This window comes from Rousettus aegyptiacus, unplaced genomic scaffold, assembly GCF_014176215.1.
Source record: "Rousettus aegyptiacus isolate mRouAeg1 unplaced genomic scaffold, mRouAeg1.p scaffold_m13_p_15, whole genome shotgun sequence".
Lineage (NCBI taxonomy): Eukaryota > Metazoa > Chordata > Mammalia > Chiroptera > Pteropodidae > Rousettus > Rousettus aegyptiacus.
The window spans coordinates 36,390,483-36,411,833 of record NW_023416290.1 but is presented as its reverse complement, the minus strand read 5'-3'; the positions used below and the strand labels follow the sequence as shown (position 1 = coordinate 36,411,833).

At 31.4% G+C, this 21,351-nt stretch overlaps 1 protein-coding gene across 46 annotated transcripts in view; it reads right to left on the bottom strand.

Moving 5' to 3' along the window:
• Positions 1 to 21,351, bottom strand: part of RIMS2 (regulating synaptic membrane exocytosis 2) — a 526,738-nt gene that overhangs the window by 352,462 nt on the left and 152,925 nt on the right. For all 46 annotated transcript variants that reach the window (XM_016147467.2, XM_036232962.1, XM_036232966.1 and 43 more), the window contains one exon: positions 20,028 to 20,338. In XM_016147467.2, coding sequence (XP_016002953.2) covers positions 20,028 to 20,338 — 311 coding nt within the window. The remainder of the gene's footprint in view (positions 1 to 20,027; positions 20,339 to 21,351) is intronic.

The following is a 21,351-nucleotide window of genomic DNA, read 5'->3' as shown; positions in this document are numbered from 1 at the left end:
GACTGGAGTCCTCTCCCCTCAGACAGCCACATGACTTACTTCTTCACCTTCCTCAAGTCTTAATTCAGTATTAAGGCTTTCCCAAACTATTAACCATCTCCCCACAAAATCCCTTACACTTCTCCCCTATATTATTTTTGTCTTTAACATTAGTTGCCAAGGCCTGGAAGGTGCCAGAAACAGGTTGCCACTGACATCTAGGTGAATGGTGCCCCCTGGAGTTCTACAAAAATGCTCAGTTTGGCTCATTTATGATATAAGAAAGCTTAAAAATATATCGCAGTATCACTGATAAAAAACATAAGTTTTATGACATTGTGTTCACTACAGACTTAAACAGAAACCGTAATAATTGTTAACAGAAATATAAATTGGTATATCTTTTATAGTAAAGCAATTAAGCAGTTGAATGCACAGGCCTCGAGTTATGTTGCTATCCAGCATACACTACTTAGTTCTTATTCCGTTGTCCCCTCCCCCAACTAAAAAGCAATCTCTTTGAGGGATTCTGTTTTTTTGTTCACTGCTATACTGTCTGCACCTTGAAATTGTCTGGCATGCTGTAAATATTCAATAAATATTTGTTAAATTAATATAAGCATAGCTAGAACAGAATTCTGGATAGAAGGAGTAGCATGTGCAAATATATTCAATTTTAAGAATTTTTAGATTGAAAAATTTAGGTTGTTGAGAGAAGGGAAAAAGTGGTGAGAGATAACAGTGATAATAGTGAGCCTCAAAAAGTAGAATGATAGGATTTTGAGTTGGAAAAACATATTGAAGAGCTTCAATTGAAACTCTTCTTCTAACTTTGGAATGTTGAAAAATCAATTCGGTATACAAAAGCATATCTTAAACCTTGCCTTACAACATCATTATGGAAACTAAAATTAAATGCCTTACATATCTTCTCACAGAGCCTAGAATGTAGTAGTACCTATAAATAGGTACTACTATTGATAGTTACCTACAAAATCAGTAGGTAACTATCAATAAATGCTAATTTGTTAAAAAACTTAGGGTTCAAATTCTAAGTACAAAATAAGAAGGCATCAAAAGTGAGAAAATGAATGACTTCATCATATCTGTACTTAAAATTATAATTCTGGAGACAAAGTAGAAAATGAAAAAAAGCTAATAAGCTAAGAAGCAAGAAGCCAGAAGACAGTTAATGCCTAAACAGGACAATGACAATATCAATATTGGGGAAAAAAGAGGAATACAAGAAATATAATAGAATGGAATTGACCAAAAACTTAAGTAAATATTCAGTGAATATGAAAACGAAGAGCAAGAGAATTAGAAAATAATACCTAAGTATCTTAGTGTGGGCAGCATGATAATTGATGGTGCAATCAGCAGGATTAAGAAATGATAAAGAAGCTGCTACTTTAGAAGAGAATAGACACTTAGATTCAGAACATTTTGATTTTGAAGTATTCGTGGAACAAAAGGTAAAATTGTACAACTTCCACTCATAAAGACAAGCCTGATACATGGAGATCTCAGAACTAGAGGCAAACATTTGAGAATGAATACCATATTTAAATATGAAAAGCAATGTTACATGGGAAGCCCTGTTTTTCATAATCTCAAGTGCCAACTTAATCCACTTCTTATAACCATCTCTGCAACTAACTCAAATGGAATATTCAAATCACAAAATTAATTCATTTTGCTTTTAGGATGCACCTTCGCCATCTAGTGGCAAAAATGATAAATACAGGTTTATTTCTAATCATTTCAAAAGTTAAAATGATCCCTTAGCTGTCATTCAAATTATCAATGCCATTTCCAACAATCTATTATACAGAAAAGAACTTCTTCCTTTCTATCATAATTGCTATTTCTCTTCTCACTTTTTATTATAGCCACTAATACATTCAAACTACATAACTGGAAGAAGTATTATTGTTAAAAACATAATTTTCACACTTCCAGGACCATCCCACTTCTTCGAAACTTATTCACTGCATAATCTAATATATACCATGATGTATGTTGTAGTTAAATAACTATGAATTTAAATGTACTAAAGTAATACATTTAAATAACTGAAATTAAACACAGCTAAAAGTGTGTTGCCAAGTTTCTTGCTTTCAACAATAGTTTGAATGGCTCAATTTAAGTAATGGAAATGGGTTTTTTGAAACTAGATATATGCTTGGAACAGACTGATCCACAGAACAGAACAGAACATCATCTTTAAATATACCCTAACACACAATAATTCAATGTGATGAAAATGGTGTCTCAAATCAGTGGGAAGATTGATCACTCAATAAATATAGTGGGACAAGAGGTGATCATGTGTAAAAAGGAAGTTTAGATCTGCACCTCACACTATACTCTAATAAATTTCAGACAGATCACTGTTTTACAATGTAAAAATAAAATCATAATAATATTAGAAGAAATTATAGGAATAGTTTTTAATCTCAGTGAGGAAAGGCCACGAAGTATTATCTAGACATTCCTCCATTGCAGATATATAAATGGCCGATGAACACAAGAAAGATGATCAACATCATTAATTATTAAAGAAATGCAAATCAAAACCACGATGAGATAAAACTTCACAATGGGATGGCTAAAATCAAAAATATACGAGAACTGAAAATGTATGTCTACACAAAAACTTGCATAACAGCCTTATTCAGAATAGACAAAAGTGTAAACAACTCAAATGTCCATCAACTGATGAATGGATAAACAAAATGCTGTATGTGCATACAATAATATATGAATAAATTACTGACATGTTACAACAGGGATGAACCTTGAAAACTTATGCTAACTGAAAGAAACCAGACACAAATGACCATATATCATATGACTCCATTTTTGTGAAATGTCCAGAGTAGGCAAATCCATAGAGATATAAAGTAGATTAGTGGTTGTCAGGGGGCTGAGGGTAGCGGAGAATAGGAAGTGACTGTTAATGGGTACAGAATTTCTTTATGGGTGTAGGAAATGTTCTGGAATGAAAAGCAGGCGGTTGCGCGAATTCATAAATATACTAAAACCCACTGTATACTTAAAATGGGTGAATTTTTTGTGATTTAGATCTCCGTTAAAAAAAAAATGGAGAGTTATAAAAGAGAAAATACTCTACCACAGTTAAAATACGCTTATGTTTATGCACTGGAAAAAGAACAATATATGCAAAGTCAAAAAATAAACCAATAAAAAGCATTTGCAATCTGAGGTAAGCCAAATTCTAAAATGACCCTTATGATTCCTGCCTCCTGGTCTACACAACTTGTGTTATCCCCCTGCCCCTGAGTGTGAGCAGGACTTGTGAATACGATGGGATATATATATAACTCCCATAGTTAGGTTACACTATATAACAAAAGTGAGGTGATTTTGTAGATGATTAAAGTCCCTATTCAGTTGACTTTAAGTTAATCAAAAGGGATGGGCCTGATGGTGCAGGTTAATCCTTTTTAAAAAGTTTATGGAGATCAGAGACAGAAGCCAGAGAGATTCAAAAGCAGTACCAACATTCTCCTGTTGGTTTTGAAGAAGAAAAGAATTGTCATACTGTGGGGAGGGACGCCTGGCAGGGAACAGCCAGTGGTCTCTAAGAGCTGAGGGTCTCAGTCACACAACTGCAAGGCACTGAATTTTACCAACATTCATTGAGCTTGGAAAAGGATGCTAAGCATCAGATGATATTGCAGCCCCAGCCAACATCTTGATTTCAGAGACTCTAGATCAAAGATCCAGCTAACCTGCAGCATGATCTTGACCCATGGAAACTGAGATAATAAATTTATGTTGTTTTAAACCACTAGGTTTATGATAATCTGTCACACAGCAGTAGAAAGCTAATACATGATCCATTCTACAAAGCTTTATGTTCCATAATACAAATACAGATGTTAAATATTCATTTAGATAAAGATGAACAACTCAATAGACTAATGGGCAAGATATATAAACAGAGTTCAAAAAGAAAAAAAGAAATATAAATGTTCTTAAACATAGGTAAAAATACTCAGCTGGATTCATTTATGATATGAGAAAGATTAAAAGTATATTGAAGTATTGTTTTTCACAGACTGGTAAAAATAAAATGTTTTATAACATGTTGGCTAAAGAGTTAGAAAACAGAAACCCTAAAAATTGTTGATAGAAGTATTATAAACTGGTACGCCCTCTATAGTAAGCAGTTTGGCAATGCCCACAAAAAATTTAAACTGCACCGAGTGATTCTACCTCTGAAAATTTTAGCTTATCTTCTAGTTTTATTCTTATATAAAATTATAAGTATATAGTTTTATACAAAATTATACATATATTTATATACATACAAAATAATAAGTATATATATACATATATATACACATATATGAGATTATTTACTACAACAGTGTATAGCAAAAAAATTTTTGTCAATCATCTTAGTGTCCATCATTAAGGACTAAATAATTCTGACACATCCAAAATAATGATAAAGCACACTCCTTATGCAGTGGTAAAGAAAGATCTCCAACATATGTTATTAAATGAAAAAAAATAAATTGAATACAAACAGACGTATGGTTACCAGAGGGTGGGGTAGAGGTGGGAGGAGAGAGGGAGATGAGGTAAAAGGGGTCAAATATGTGGTGACAGAAAAAAATCTAACTATGGGAGGGGAACACATAATGCAATATATATATATATATATATATATATATATATATATATATAAATATATATAAATAAATATATATATGCGCCTTACTGTTAAATAGTACACCTGAAACTTACTGTATTTAGTTAACCAATGTCACCAAAAAAATATAGATTAAAAAAAAAAAAGAAAGAAAGAAATTTCCAGGTAATAAAAAACAAAGACATAAAAAACCATCCAAGATTAGAGACAATTGAGGAGACATGGCAATTATGCAATGCATAATCCTGAGTTTGATCTTGGCTAGACTTACTCAAGAAAAAAAAGAAAAGACACAAATAAACAAAATCAGGGATGAAAGAGGAAAGATTATGACAAACAACACAGAAATACAAAGGATCATACAAGAGTACTATGAAAAAGTATATAATACCAAATTTAATAACCTAGCAGAAATGGACCAGTACTTAGAAAGGTATAACCTTCCTCGACTGAATCAAGAAGACATGGAAAATCTAAATAGACAGATCAGCAGTATAAAAATTGAAGCAATCATCAAAAAAACTATCAAAAAGTAAAAGCCTAGGACCAGATGGCTTCACCAGTGAATTCTACCAAACATTAAAAGAAGATTTAATACCTATTCTCCTCAAACTTTTCTAAAAAATTGAAGAGGAGGCAATACTTCCCAACTCATTTTATGAGGTAAATATTATCCTGATACCAAACCTGGTAAGGATAACACAAAAAAAGAAAACTACAGACCAATATCTCTCATGAACACAGATGCAAAAATCCTAAATAAGATACTAGTGAACTGAATACTGCAACGTATTAAAAAGATTATATACCACAATGAAGTGGGCTTCATCCCAGGGGTACAGGGATGGTTCAACATACACAAATCAATTAATATGATACACCAAATAAACAAATTAAAAAATAAGAATCATATGATTCTATCGATAGATCCAGAAAAAGCCTTCAACAAGATACAGCATCCATTTATGATTAAAACACTTATCAAAATCGGTATAAAAGGAAAGTACCTTAACATAATAAAGGCCATCTATGACAAACCCTTGGCCAAGATTATACGTAATGGTGAAAAACTAAAAACCTTACCTCTAAGATCGGGAATAAGACAAGGCTGTCCACTATCGCCACTGTTATTCAATATAACATTGGAGGTCCTAGCGAGTGTAATCAGGGAAAAGAAAGATATAAAAGGCATCCCAATAGGAAATGAATAAGTCAAACTGTCACTATTTGTGGATGACATGATTCTCTATAGAGAAAACCCTAAAGACTCCACACAAACACTACTAGAAACAATAAGTTTCTGGATACAAAATCAATGTTCAAAAATTCATAGTGTTCCTATACTCTAAAAAACTTTTTTAGAGTATCAAAGTCATAGTAAGCTTTAACATCAGAAAAGGAAGGTTACTTCAGAATTGTATATCATGAATGAGTTCAGAAGTTGTTACTCATGCTCTGCACCTAGTTTAAGAAGCATGAAACAAAATGTTATTTATATCCGTTTTAACCGGGGTGATTTTTTAATGGTCCACTGGCAAGCTCTATCATAATATTCAATGTCAGACCAAAATACATACAGCCCATCCTAGAATTCTTTTATATATTGCCATCATATACAGTCAAATGGCAAGACATTTTAAGATCAAATAGAATTTATATTCATATTCCATCTCAACTCGAAGATAACCAGTTCAAAGTATATGTTATCCTTGACCTTAACCGTACTTTCATCACAAAGTCTTTTCTTGACTTCTGAACTTCTCTATATAGCTTTTATTTAACTTATCGTGCATGTTCTCAAGTGTTACGTGCAACATATGACAATAAGGTACTAAATTTCAATATGAAGGCTACTACAAAACTCCATTCATTTATTCAATAAATTTCTATTGATGGCTATTTTTCCCACCATATAGAATAGATGAATAGTGAAAAACATTTGGAGAGAGAAATTCTTAGGGAGACAAATAAAAGAACAGGTAGGCTGAGAAACAGAGACAAGATACTGAGATAGAACTCATAAATTTGAGTTCCAAACTCCAGTTCTTCCTAAGGTCTATCCTCATTCCTTTCCTGGAGTTCTGTCAGACACTCTAATATCCTTATATTCATCCTCCTTTTTCCCGAAGCTATTTTATCATTTCATTCACTCAGTATTTCAACAACTATTTACTGAGCACCACTATGTATCAAATAGCTATCAAAGTGCTATGAAGGAATACACTGATGAAGAATATACACATTACTCTTGCATCATGAAATCTGTTTATTTCCTTCAATGTTTTATAATTCATAAACATTGTTTTTAAAATACTTTTTAACATATCTACACTTACTGGTGCCATAACATTCATCTGTTAATGAAGGCAATAATTTACATTTTGAGCACACATATACAAAAAAAGTCCCTTGGAACTGAATACGACTAAAATTAATTTTAAAGAACCATCATTTAATGTAAAATCCATGCTTTGCAAAGTAACATGTAAAATACATGTAAAATACATCTTCTGTATCTGTAAGTATTTTTGTCATCTTTGGGTCTTCTTAAAATAACTCTACTAACTTTTGAAATAGAAGTCATTGCTTCTTCACCAGATATTTTTTGGAAATGTGTGTATTCAGTGACTATGAGTCCCCTAGTGGATGGCAAAAAAACAAAAATTTTGTGCAAGTTACACATTGATCAGTAAAAACACATTTTCATTATTTAGCACCTTGTTAATGAAATATTTATTGTAAAAGTTTTACATCACAAAAAATAGATACCTAAATAGTTGTAGGTTTACACCATACAGTAAATGACAAATGATGATACCACCATAGAAAAAACACTCAGACTTTATACTTTCAATAAGATTGTTTAGCCTCTGTTTTTATATATATATATATATTTCACATATACCTAATACATAATTTCTAAAGTCTCCCACAAGCCTTGCTTCCTACAACTCAAATGCTAAAGAATGAGCCATGACAAAACTGCTCTAAACACCGAAGGGCAAGTAGGGAGCGAAGTCAAATACTTCTCCCATTTCCACCAGAGACCTTTCCATCACATGTCATTTTCTCAGCAAGTACCTTGCATCCGTTCTGTCCTTAAAAAGAAATGTTAGCTATCTCGTGTCTGAAAAGTTAAAGAAAATATGGATTATTGCTGGTTGTTTCATACGAGAACTCGGTTAACTGCACATACATCCCACACAGAATGAAATTATGTCAGGAGATGTAGTACGATGTTGAGACTTACCAAACTCTCCCCCAGCTTATTTTAATGCAAGTCTTAATAAGATATGTCACATAAAAAAACCCAAGACAAATGCCAACCTATACAGGCTGCCAGGAGAGCAAGTATAAACTGGAACCGTCTTGGGCAAACTGGTACATGTTGCAATTCTATTTATAGATCACTTAAATAAAGCAAACGAGAATGGTTCAAGTTTAATTCAGTTGAAAATAGAAATAAAGATTCTCTTTTGCACCCAAATATTGACATTGAGACTATTAAAGTTATTTATTCCAAGAGTATAGTCACTAAGTATCTGAGTTCTATACAAACCAATTATCATAATATATTAAACAACTTTTAAAAAAACAACAAAACATACTTTGTCCTTCATAGCTTATATCATATTCTTAAAAATAAAGAAGTCTCTTAAGCTTTGACTATATGAGAACATGTCATTATATATCTTCGAGTCTATTGATGGATCATATTGCCAATTAAAGATAAAGATGCTACAGAAAAGACATCAATCACATCAAAGAAATTAGTATTACAGTTTTCTCTCATTCATTGTTGGCACCAAACATATATTGAATGAGCATAAATCACTGGAAGTGGCATTAAATACATAGCCATCTTTGCTGTCTTTTCATCTGATATTCTAAAAAGTATAAGAAGAAGTACCTAAGAACACAGGTTATTAGGTCACTTGCTTCCAAGTTATTAAGATTCTATTTTTCCTCCAAAGGCAACTGAGTTTTCCCGTTTCTAGTTCCTTAGTTCTTTAAAGTTTAATCACTCTTAACTGTACATCGATTCCCTTTTAAAAATTATTTCCCCTTATATCTTTTCATCCTCTTCTTCTCATCTTCACAATATTTTTTCAGTCACCCCATATCTCAGATAACCATTTTGAATAAGATTCATAAGGATTATATCACAGTTTCATAGGACAGTTCACAGAAATGGGCTACATAGTCTGTCAGTTATACATAATCCACACTTAGTAAGTTCTGAATACCACTGGTTTCTATTTTCTAGGTCTACTATCAGCATTCTATAAACACAGGCATATCTGAATCTACTGAAAAGAGCCACTGATGACAAGTTGATTATGAAGAAAAATTCATTATTTCTGATCCGATTTCAGAACAAATCTTAAACATTCATTTCAGTACCAATAAAGTTTCAATGAAACCAGCAATTTCAAAACATAATCTTAAAAGTTCTCATCACAAGAAAAAAAAGTAACTATGTGAGGTGATGGATAATAACTAAACATTGTGGTAACCACGTCACAATATTATATACATATATAAAATCATTATGTTGAACATAAACTAATATAATTTATGTAAATTATATCTCAATATAAGACATTTTAAGTATAAAAATGTTTAATGTAGAAATTATGTATATAATTCTATATTAGTTTTTACTGAAATATAATTTACATTCAGCAAAAGTATACAAATCTCAAGTAAAACACTACAGTCGGTATTGACAAATATATACACCTAGTAATCTATAACCCTGTCAAGATAGAGAACATTCCCATCCCTCTAAAAAGTTCCTTCAACAAAAGCATTGTTATGATTTCTTCCATGATAGATTTGTTTTGTCTCTTTAAGCTTCATATAAATGGAATCATATAATATATACTTTTTTGTGTCTGGCTTCTTTCACTCAGCACAATGGTTTTAGACTTATTCATGTCTCTGCGCATGTAAATAGTTCTCTCATTTTATTGATGAATGATATTTTTATCTGAATATACCACTTTGTTTATCCATTCTTCTGGCTGATGGACATATGGGAAGTTTTCCGTTTGGGGTTACTAAGAATAAAGCTGTTATAAACAGTATTATATAAGTATTTTTGTAGACCTATGATTTCATTTTTTTTAGGTACACATAGGAGTAGAATTACTGGGTCACGGGGAAATGCATATTTCATTGTTTAAGAAACTTTCAAATATTTTTCCAAAATGCTTGTACAATTTGACATGTTTTATTCTCACTAGAAAAGTTATTAGAGGTTTGATTGCTCTGAATCCTCACTAATGTTAAGTGATGTCGGGTTTTTAGTTGTTTTAAATTGTAGCCTTCCTAGTGGGTGTATCAAAGTATTTCACTGTAGTCTTGATCTGCATCTCTCAACTGACTAAAGACACAGCACATTTTTTTTTGTATTTATTAGCTGTTTGTGCATCTTCTCCAGTGAAGAATCTATTCTAATTTTTTGCACTTTTTAGGGTTATATTTATTTTATTATTTAAATGTAAGTGCTCTTTGTATTTTTTAAACTACATGTATCGCAAATATTTTCTCTTAAAATTTCCTGAAATATAACTTCCTTATAAATTTTCTTAGTATCTTTTGATGAACAAAAGTTTTTATTTTGATGGTATCTAATTTGCCATTTTCTTCCTTTGATGATTAGTGCTTTCTGTGTTTGCCTAAGAAATCACTGCCTACCCTACAGTCAGGAAGGTAGGCTCTTCTAGTTCCTCCTAGAAGCTTTATAGTTTTAGCCTAACAAGGTCAGAAAAATTTTCTTCCATATTTTCTTATATAAGTTGTATACCTTTACTTTTTACATTTATATCATGATCCATCTATGTTTCTTTTTAATATCATAAAAAAAGTAAACTTCAAATTTCATTTTGGGGGCAGGATACCAAATTACTTTACTTGAAGGAATGGTACAGATGAAAGAACATATGCAGACGATTTGGTGCAAACTTCATTTTTTCAAATGGGTGTTCAGTTGTTCCGGTAGCATTTGCTGAAAAAACAATCCTTTCTCTACTGAACTGCCTTTGTACCTTTGTCAAAAATAAGCTGTCAATATGTGAGTATATATAATACAATACATGTACATATAAACTCTCCATTCTGTTTCATTGATCTATTTGTCTGTCTTTATGCTAATAAGGTACTGTTTTAATAACTGTAGATTTATAATGTCTTTAAATAGGTAGAAAGTGTTAGGCCTTCAAATTCTGATATTTTTAAAAGCTGTTTTGGTAATTCTAAATGTTTCTATATGAATTTTAGAATCTACCTGTATATATGGATCAAACTGGGGAGCAATGACATCTTAACAATACTAAATCTTTTAGTCCATGAACACAGTTTACCTCTACATATATTCATGACTTCCTTTATTTATTTCATCATTGTTTTATTATTTTCAGCATACAGATGCATATTTGGTTAGATTTATTCCTAAGTACTTCAATTTGTTGATACTAGTATAAATGTATGTCATATTTTAATGCTGTCATAAATGATAATTTCTTTCAGATTTCCACTTCCAAGTTGTTCCTTGTATTTAGAAATACAAATGGTTATCTGATGTTGACTTAATATCCGGCAACCCTGCTAAGCTTACTATTAGTTCTGATAGGATATTTATAGACTTCTTTAATTTTCTATATAAACAATTGTGTTCTCTGCGAATAGAGTATTATTTATTCCTTTTCAAACTGAATGCATTTTTTATTTTATTTTATTTTATTTTATTTATTTTAATATTTTATTTTATTTTTTACTTCTGTCTTATTTCATTGACTAGAATCTCCACTATGATGTTGAATAGAAGTGATAAAGATGGGCATCCTTGTTTTGTTTTTGATCTAAGGGGAAAATATTGTTTCACCATTTGGTGGGATGTCAGCTGCAAGGTCATCATAGATGTCTTTGATCAGGCTGAAGAAATTCCTTTCTATTCCTAGTTTACTGAGAGTTTTTATTAAAACTCGATGCTGGAGTTTGTCAAATGATTTTTCTGTATTAAAATGATAATATGATTATTTTAATTTGTTAAAATGATGAATTATGATTTTTCAAATGTTAAACTAACTGCATTTCTGGGACACTTGGTCAGGCAATATTTTCATTTTTATATATTTATGGATCCAATATGCTAAATTTGTTTAGTTTTTGCATTATGAGGGATGTGGATCTACAGTTTTTTTTTTCTTTACAATATCTTTGGTTTTGGTAACAGGATAATGTTAGCAAAGAGAAGGAATTGAGAAATATTCCCATCTCTTTAATTTTCCAGAAGAGTTTGTATAGAAATGGCATTATTTCTTTCTTAAAAGTTTGTTAGAATTTACCAGTGATGCCATCAGGTCTGTAGTTTTATTTATGAGAAGGTTTTTAATTATAAATATTTTCTTTGCTACATATAATGCTATTCAAGTTATTTAGTTCTTCCTGACTAAGCTTTGTTAATTTGTATCTTTCAAGGAATTTGTCCAGCTAATCTGGCTTGTTAATTTTACAGACATAACGTTTATCAAAGTATTTCCTTGTTAATGTTCTAATGTCACTAGAGTCAATGATGATGTTATCTCTCTTGTTCATGATATAGGTAATTTGTATCTTCTTTCTCTTCTTGATTAGCCTGTCTTAAAATTTTTAGTGATCTCAAAGAATCAGCTATTGGCTTAAATGTTTCTACTTTCTATTTCACTGACTTCTGCTTTGATCATTATCATTTCCTTTATTCTGCTTACTTGGGTTTAATCTGCTTTTCTTTCCTAGGTTTCTTAAGGTGAAAGCTTAAATCAATGTTTGGAGACCTTTCTTATTTTCTAATACAGATGTCTACTGCTATAATTTGTGTCCTAAGTACTACTTTAGTGGCAACCGACAAATTCAGATATTGTATTTTCATTTTCATGAAAGTTAAAAATGTTCTCTATGTTCTCTTTTGATTTCTTCTTTGACCTGTATGTTATTTAAAAGTGTGTTAATTAGCTTCCATATGTTGAGATTTTCCAGGTCTTTCTGGTACCGATTTCTAATTTAATTCCATTTTGATCAGTGAACATATTTTTTATTACTTGAATTTCTTTCAATTTAATGAGAACTCTTTAATGGCCAGAATATGATCTATCTTGGTACTGTGAACTCTGTTCTATATACCCCTAATAAGAATAAATATTCTGCTTTTGTTTGGTGAATTGTTCTACAAACATCAATTAAATCAAGTCTATTATATCTTTGCTGATTTTCTGCCAACCGATTCTATCAGTTACGGACAGAATATTGAAATCTTCCATTAAAAATGTGGATTTGTCTATTTCTCCTTCTAGTTTTATCAGTTTTTGCTTCATGTATTTTGATGTCTTAGTGTAACATAATTTGGAATTTTTATGTCCTCTTGATTAACTGACCACTTTATCTTTAGGAAGTAACATTTTTTAGTATTGTTTGCTCTGAAATCTACTTTGATCTGAATATAACCAGCTTATGAATAGTATTAGCATGGTGTATCTTCATCTTTTTCACTCTTTAATTTTTACCTATGTTCGTCTTTATATTTAAAGTGTGTTTCTTATAGACAATATATTGTTGGGTCTTTAGTATCAGTCTGAAAATCTGCACCTTGGATATTTATTTAGATAATTTATATTTAACATGATTATCAATATGATTAGGTTTTTTAAAAAATCAATCTTATTCTTTGTTCTCTTTTTGTCTGATGTGTTCTTTGTTCCCTCCACTTTCTTTATGCTTTCTTTTAATTGAGTAAATCTTATATTCTATTTTATCTCCTTTGCTGATTAGCTATAACTCTTTGTTTTGTTAAAGTTTATAATATACACCTCTAACATATCATAGCACTTTTTCAAACAAAACTGTACCACTTTACATATAGTATAAGAACTTTGCAATAGTGTACTCTTCTATTTCTCCCCTCCCACATTTTATGCCATTGTTGTCATATATTTTATTTTATATATGGTATAAACACCATAATACATTATTGAAAGAGTCAATTATCTTCTAAAATATTCAAAATAAAGAAAAGATTATATATTATGTTTTTAAAATTCTAAATTACTCATGTATTTATCACTTTCATAGCTCTTCATTTCTTGGCATAGATACATATTTCCATGTGGTATAATTTTTTCTTCTGGTTTAACATTTCCTATAGAGTAGTTACATTGGTGGTGAATTTTTTTAGTATTTCCTTCATTTTTAAAAGACATTTTCACTAGGTATAAAATACTGGATTGATGGCTTTTTTTTTTCTGTCTTTCAGTACTTGAAAGGTGTTTTCTCCATTCTTTTCTCTCTTGCATTGTTTCCAACAAGAAATTTGCTGTCTTCTTTATCTTTGTAAACATGTTCTTCTCCAGCTGATTTTAAGATTGCTTCTTTATCACCGATTTTAAGTGATTTGATTATGATAGTTCTTTGGTGTAGTTTTCTTCATGTTTCCTATGTTTAGAGTTTATAGAGTTTCTCAGAGTCATGGTTTTGTAGTTTTCATAAAATCTGAAAAAATTTTGCTCATTATTTCTTTAAGTTTTTCTTAGTACTCTTCAAGTTCTCCTCTTCAAGGACCCCAACTACATGTATACTAAGTATTTGATGTTGTCCTACAGCTCATGATACTTTCACTTTTTAAATCATTTTATTCATTTTTTTATTCTTTATTTCATTTTGGACCATTTCTATTAGTTTGTCTTCAAATTCACTAATCTTTTCTTCTTCAATGCCTAATCTTCCATTCTCCTCGACAGGTGTATTTTTCATTTCAGATATTATAATTCTCATCTCTAGAAGTTCAATTAAGTGTTTATTTTTATAGCTAACATATCTTTGCTTAACATTTTTAATTAAATGGAATATAATTATAATAGCTATTTTAACATTCTTGCCTGCTCATTCTAATATCTGTATCACTTCTAGGTTAGTATACAGTGTCTGATTGCTTTCTCATATTGATTATGTTTTCCTGCTGCTTTGTATGCCTAGTTATCATTGACTAGATGCCAAATATTGTAAATTTTATCTTGTTAGGCATTGGATACTTTTTTATATTACTATAAATCTTCTAGAACTTTAAGATGAAATTAATTTACTTGAAAACAGTCTGATTCTTTCAGATCTTGTTTTTATGATTTGTTATTCTGTTCCAGAGCAGTGTTCAGTTCAGCATTAATTATTCTCTACTGCTGAAGAAAGATTTTCCAAAATACTCTATTCAACATTCTAGGAATCTTGCAGTTTTCTAGTCTGGTTATTGGGAACACTATTCTTGCTTCTGTGTGAATGCAGGCCAGTGTTCCCCCTAATCATTTTGGATGATTCTTCCCTGGCTTCAAGTAGTTTCTTCACATGTACCAATCATCACTCCTCTGAACACACACAAGGAGAAACCTCTGCAGATCTCCAGGGTATCTTGCTGTTCAGCTCTCTCTTTCTGATACTGTCATGCAAACTCTAGCTGTCTTGGTCTCCACAAACCCTCAGAACTATCTCCTCAACTCAGGAAGACCACTGGGCTCTGCCGCAACCCAGAAACTCTCTCAGGCAATATGCTAGTGCAATCACAGCACTTGTTTTATTTCTTTCCCATTTCTTGGGTATTACTCTCCTTTGTTGCCCAATGTCTAATTTTTTTTAAACCATTGTTTCAAATATTTTGTCTGTTTTTTCAGATGTTTCAAGTAGAAGGGTAAATCCAGGCCCTATTATTTCATCTATACTGGAAGAAGTCTTAAGCATATGTTTTAATTATTACTTTTACTTTAAAATTGTCAAATGTCACAAAGATACTTAGAAGGTCATATGTATCAGACAATAAATAATGGTGATTACCAAACTCTTAAATATCTATTACACTAAACTTGCCTTAAAACTTTACATTTTAGATCCAATGATTGTTTTATATTTTTTATTAATCTCTTGTCATCACTTACACTTGGTAGCATTTTTCACCATCTAACAAAATGCAATAAGATACAATGAGTCATATGACTTTTTTAGTTTTTCACTCTTGCCTAATTAAAATTCCATACAAAATCATAATAAATGTCTTTCACTGTCATTATTTAAGCAGTAAAATGGAGAAACAAAAACTTAATAATCTATAGTGTCTGTTAAATATTTTTTTGTAGCTATGCTTCTTAAGATGCTTCATAGTCCATTAGAAACAAGTAACTCTGTTACTTTTTCCTATCAGTTGTTAATTTTTGTTTCACAATAGAATAAGGAAGTAAGAAAAATTAAGAGTAAGAAATACTCCACAGTAATATAAGATCAGAGTCAAAATGTCTGCCAAATACATTTAGTTTTAAATATGAATCATGATGAAATTATTTCAGTCATGTGGTAACAAGTAATATTGATACTGAAATTCAATAAATACTTGTTGAATAAATAAATTATAATAAGTCATAATATGAATAAAGATAATTCTGTATTAATTAAACACAATACTAGGACAGAACAAAAATAATGAGAGAGAATGCTTTCAAGTTATACCATGGGAGAGGACTTTAAAATACAACATAACAAAGAATTTTGGAACTGGAAATCTAAAAGCAATGCTTTGTAACATTCCCCTTACTACCCTGAAAATTAAATCCAGAGGTAAAATATCCTAACTATATACATAATTACATATATACATATGCATACATATATAATTATACATATAACTGTATAATAAAGAGGAAATTAAAAAGTAATTTATTTTTTAAAAATAAAAAATTTAAGTAAATCCTCAGGTACGACCTTAGATGTCATAATAAAAAAGTCAGATGCTTACAGCTACATAAATGCAGTCAACCTACCACCAGGTAAGTGGCTTCCACCTCCGTTTCCCACTCAATAAATGTGACGGAACAATGTATTCGAATGTGGAATTGTCCCTAAGAATCACGAAGTTTGTGTATGCCTCTTAGTGGTATTGCTACAGAGGAACACTGCCACTAGCTATTAAGGACAATGGTGCTTCCCTCCCTAATATATTTCTAGATACCTTTGTGCCTTGCTACTGTTCCGTACTAGCAATACTGACATGACTTGGGAGTTAGTTGGAAATACAGATTCTTGGGTCCTCCCCTCAGACTTATCGAATCCAAATCTATGTTTTAACAAGATTGCCAGTTATGTGTCTAAATTAAAGGCTGAGAAACCACTTGGGCACTCATGGGAGACACTGCACATTTTTTAAAAAAACGATTATTTTGAAACTTATTTTGAAATTAAAAACATATTTGAAAATCTCAAAGAATATTTTATGTCTCAGTTGATAATAAACATTTGCCATGTTCATGAATAAATGAATTAAGTAAATAGTCATTAACTAAAAGCTAAAGTCTGGGGCCAACTTGGTATTCATTCACTCAAATTCTAAGGGTCTGTGTGTAAAGCACCTGTGAGAGAAGTAAAAAGGCATAAAACAGGTCAAAACTACTGTAGTATGTAGTTACAGATTAAACTAAAGCTCCTTAAAAGAAGGGAGTATAACACACTTTTTCTCAAACATAGTTCTAGATCCATACAGATTTAAATTTAATTAAACCAAAGCTTCTCTTTTTAAGGCCACTGTTTCTGAATTGAAGAAACAAATTACACATACTTTAAATTGGAGTTATTTTCCTTGTTAGAAGCTATATTTCACTATCCAATTCAAATATTGCTAGAAGACCCATTCTGGTTATAAAGAGAGATATGGAGGTACAGGGAAGGCAGAGGTGTGGAGGAAGGGGAAGGGAGGGAAAAGGATAAAAAACAGGATTAACTGAAATAATTTAAATAGTAAAAAAGAAAATAAGCAAAAAAAGAAGAAATTTAAATAGCACTAAAAGAACTACATATTCTCTAGAGAAGGAGCTGGCAAACTTTTCTGTAAAGGATCAGAAAGTGAATATTTTAGATTATATAGGTCACACGCTCTCTTGTAACTACTCAACTCTGAAGTTATAGTTGAGAGCAGACATAGACAATAAGTAAATGAAAAGTGCAGCTGTGTTCCAATAAAACTTTATTTACAAAAACACCGAGCAAGACAGATTTGGCCCCAGAGACAAAGCTTGCAGACTCCTTACTCTAAGAGAAAGAATTCAAAGGGTTCATAGATACATGCCTAATAAATGACTACAGAATCTGCATTTAAAAATAATGAACAGATGCTCTTTTTTGCTTACTATAAGGGGAACTGAATTAGTCCGAAAGACAAAGTATCTTCCAAATAAAAATTTATGTAAATTATAACCAATTCCATTTTCTAGGCATAACTACAAAATTTTGTATTAAACTCTAACTTCTTTCCTAATTAAACAAAGGGAACTATTGGTGTGACTTATGTGAGATTCAGAAAGAAAGAATATAATTACAGGATATATTGAGTAATTAAAGTATGAATTTACTATTAATGGCAGCCAAAGGCATCAGACAAAAGAAAAAAATAAAGGAACTACTACATCTTGCACAATTCCTCACAACGGATCAGATTGTACTGTTTATTCAGGTTTACCTTTTGTCAACGAAAAAAGCATTAACAATTAATACTGGAGAAGATATATTTGTTCTCATTTCCACCATCTTCCAAGATTAGTTCCCTACACTGGTGAATTACTCAAAAAACTTGTTGGATTTATTTTTAACATCGACAACTTCACGATGATATGCATTCTCATATTTAATAATCTATAATGTGACCCAGTGTTTCAGTATTTTCTTTCATTCTTCCTAAACCTATCTTTCTAACTTCCAAAGGAGGTTATCTCATGCAGCTGTCTAATTTTTGAAGAGTGTATTTAACACTATCTATTTTATTAAGTCATTCATTCATTTAAAAGCTCATCTCCATTGGTTAACATCATTTTTTTCTATCTAAGGTCATATACCTAGGCCATTATAGTTACCATTTTATAGACTTTCTTGATTTCTAAAGACCTTGTGTAGCAGACAATGCTACTGTCCCAACCAACACTACCTCATCATTCACCATATCCCTACATTGCAATGTCTTGTTATTAGAATTGTAGTACTCTGCCTGACTGCTTTCTCTAGCCACAGAACGTGCTTGGCCAACGAGTTCCAGAAAATTAACAACTGCCAGGAATAGTCCTAGACCAATAACAACAGAGAATTATGGATAAATATCTCAGCTTCCTTGCCAATTATGTAGAATACCTCTGATGTCATGATACCCTGTCTCCCAAAAGTCCCAGGAAGATTGAGACACAATTGCCAAAAAAGGTAAGCTGCTCTGTACTATGTTCTTTCTCTTAACTGGATCATTTTCCATTTCCTACAGGTGGTTTCTGAGATTGCCTTTCAAATAAACTATCTGCACTCAAACCTGTGTGCTTATATTAGTCCTCAATCGTAATACAGTCTTCTTACCTGAAAATTCTTGGGTTCCTGAAATTCTGCACTGAGATCTGTTCATAGTACTCCAGCCATGTTTTCAAAAACTAGTGGAGCCATCATTTTCCCAAGACATCAGCAACACATCTATGTGATGGCTTTAGGCACCATCTGAAGTGACTCCCAGTTACCTTACCTGTTATATCTGACTGCTCCAAACCCACCATCCTGTAAGTCCAATTTAGATTTGTTTTTTTCACAAGTGCATGACTTTATACTTTTTCACAAAGAAATATTACCGGCTACTTCTGGATAATACACATAGCATAAACAAGATTTTTTTAAAAAATTAATTTGAAAAGAGAAATACAGAATAGAAAAATAATCTTCCCATGAAAATCTTTCATTCTCCTCCTTCCAAAGGTAATAAATATAAGCATAAACACTATTTTCAAAAGTCTAACATTTTGAACATTGAGAAGGCCATAAGATTGAACCAAAATAGTAACAACAGAGTTAGCCCATGGATATATCAAACTCATAAAACCTTTTCATCTGTATTTACCTTTTTAAAAATCACCTCATCCTTCAGCCCAGGGTGAAACCTTTAGAGATGTCATTAACCTTCCCTATTCTCTTAGCTCCCACTTCCAGTCAGTCCATCAATTCAACCTTTCTAAAGTGTCTTAAAACCGTCTCTTTTTCATTCCCATTACTCTTATCCCAGTTTGTCTTTCCTATGACAATTATCTAAGTTCTCTGTTTTACTTCATGTCTTTATTCTGGAAAATCTAATAACCTAATATACCCACATTAAATCTAAGATCATTCAAACATAATAGCTCAAGTCCTAAACATCACTTTCAGCATTTATATAAAACATATGGACATTGACATTACATTAAGAAAACTCATTGCCTTAACATTTCATGTATTTTTATTTGCATGGAATGAAGGTTAAAAATAATATGTTTACCTAAAAATTAAGCAAAATGTTTACCTGTCTGAAGCTATGTCACTGGCAATTTGGTGCTTCACTCCTGACCCATTTTTAATAGAATCCTGTCTTGTGAGCCCATGAGATCGACTTTTCTCCACTGCAGGTACAGATAAGTCACCTGAGGGTCCTTGGAACTGGGCCTGCTCATGCAGTTTTGCTTTCTTCTCCTGAGGTGCCTCCTCATTCCGCATTCCTCGGAGAACCTTTTGATCAGGTTGCTGTGGTGTATTAGATCCACTATTATAAAACCACGCTCCTGATTTAGTGAGGATTTCTTGTTGTTTTCGGCACAAATTACATACCCACATAACCTGCACACGAATACATAGGGGAAAAAAATTAGTGTTTTCAAAAGTTAAAAAAAAAAAGAGAGAGAGAGAGAGAGACAACAATTCAAGCAAAGGAAAAAAATTATATTGTTATCCTTTCTGAAGTTAAAACATAATCCAGATTCATAGCTACCATTAATCAATTACATGTCTTCCCTTTTAATTTTGTCAGAATTATAGTAAAATAGATGACATTTACTGGTAGTAGAAACACCAAATACTGTGTCAAATTACTAGTTGTTTATTTATATTCTTTAATTACTTTTTAATTAATTAAGGGCACAGCGTAGTATACAGAAATGAATTTTGAAGTTAGACAGATTTGGGTTTAAATACCAACTCCAAAATTAGAAACTTTTCAACCTTCAATAAGGTACCAAACATTCACATCTATAAAAACTCAGTTTCTGAAATGATGAAGTGAGGAAATACAAATAATACTAATTTTCCAATATCAAGGACTGAAGATTAGAAATAATTTACTTAAAATGTCTAGCACAATAAGTTATACATGTCGGACTTTCAGTAGATTACTAATATTAGTATATTAGGTTAATCTTCTATCATCAGTTATATTATAAGCTTCCTGAGGGGGCTTTTCTTTCTTTTAAGTAAGTAGCTCCTACTGGCTAAAAGAAAGCTACGAATATTGTTGATCCTCAATAAAAACCTATTAATTGCTCATAATTCATAGTAGGACATAACATAAAATGTACCATTTTAACCATTTTTAAGTGTACAGTTCAATAGTGTTAAATATATTCATACTGTTGTGAAAAAGATCTCCAAAACTTGTTCATCTTGCAAAACTCGAAATCTATACCTGTTAAACAGAAAATCCCATTTTCTCCCTCCCCCATAACCTGATAATCACCATTCTACACTTGATTTTTTAATAAATATGCTTTTAAGACTCCAGGAACTAAGAATATTATAACTAATTCTCTGTGACCAGAAAACCACCCTCTTCTGAAAAATCTTTCTCAATTAATCAG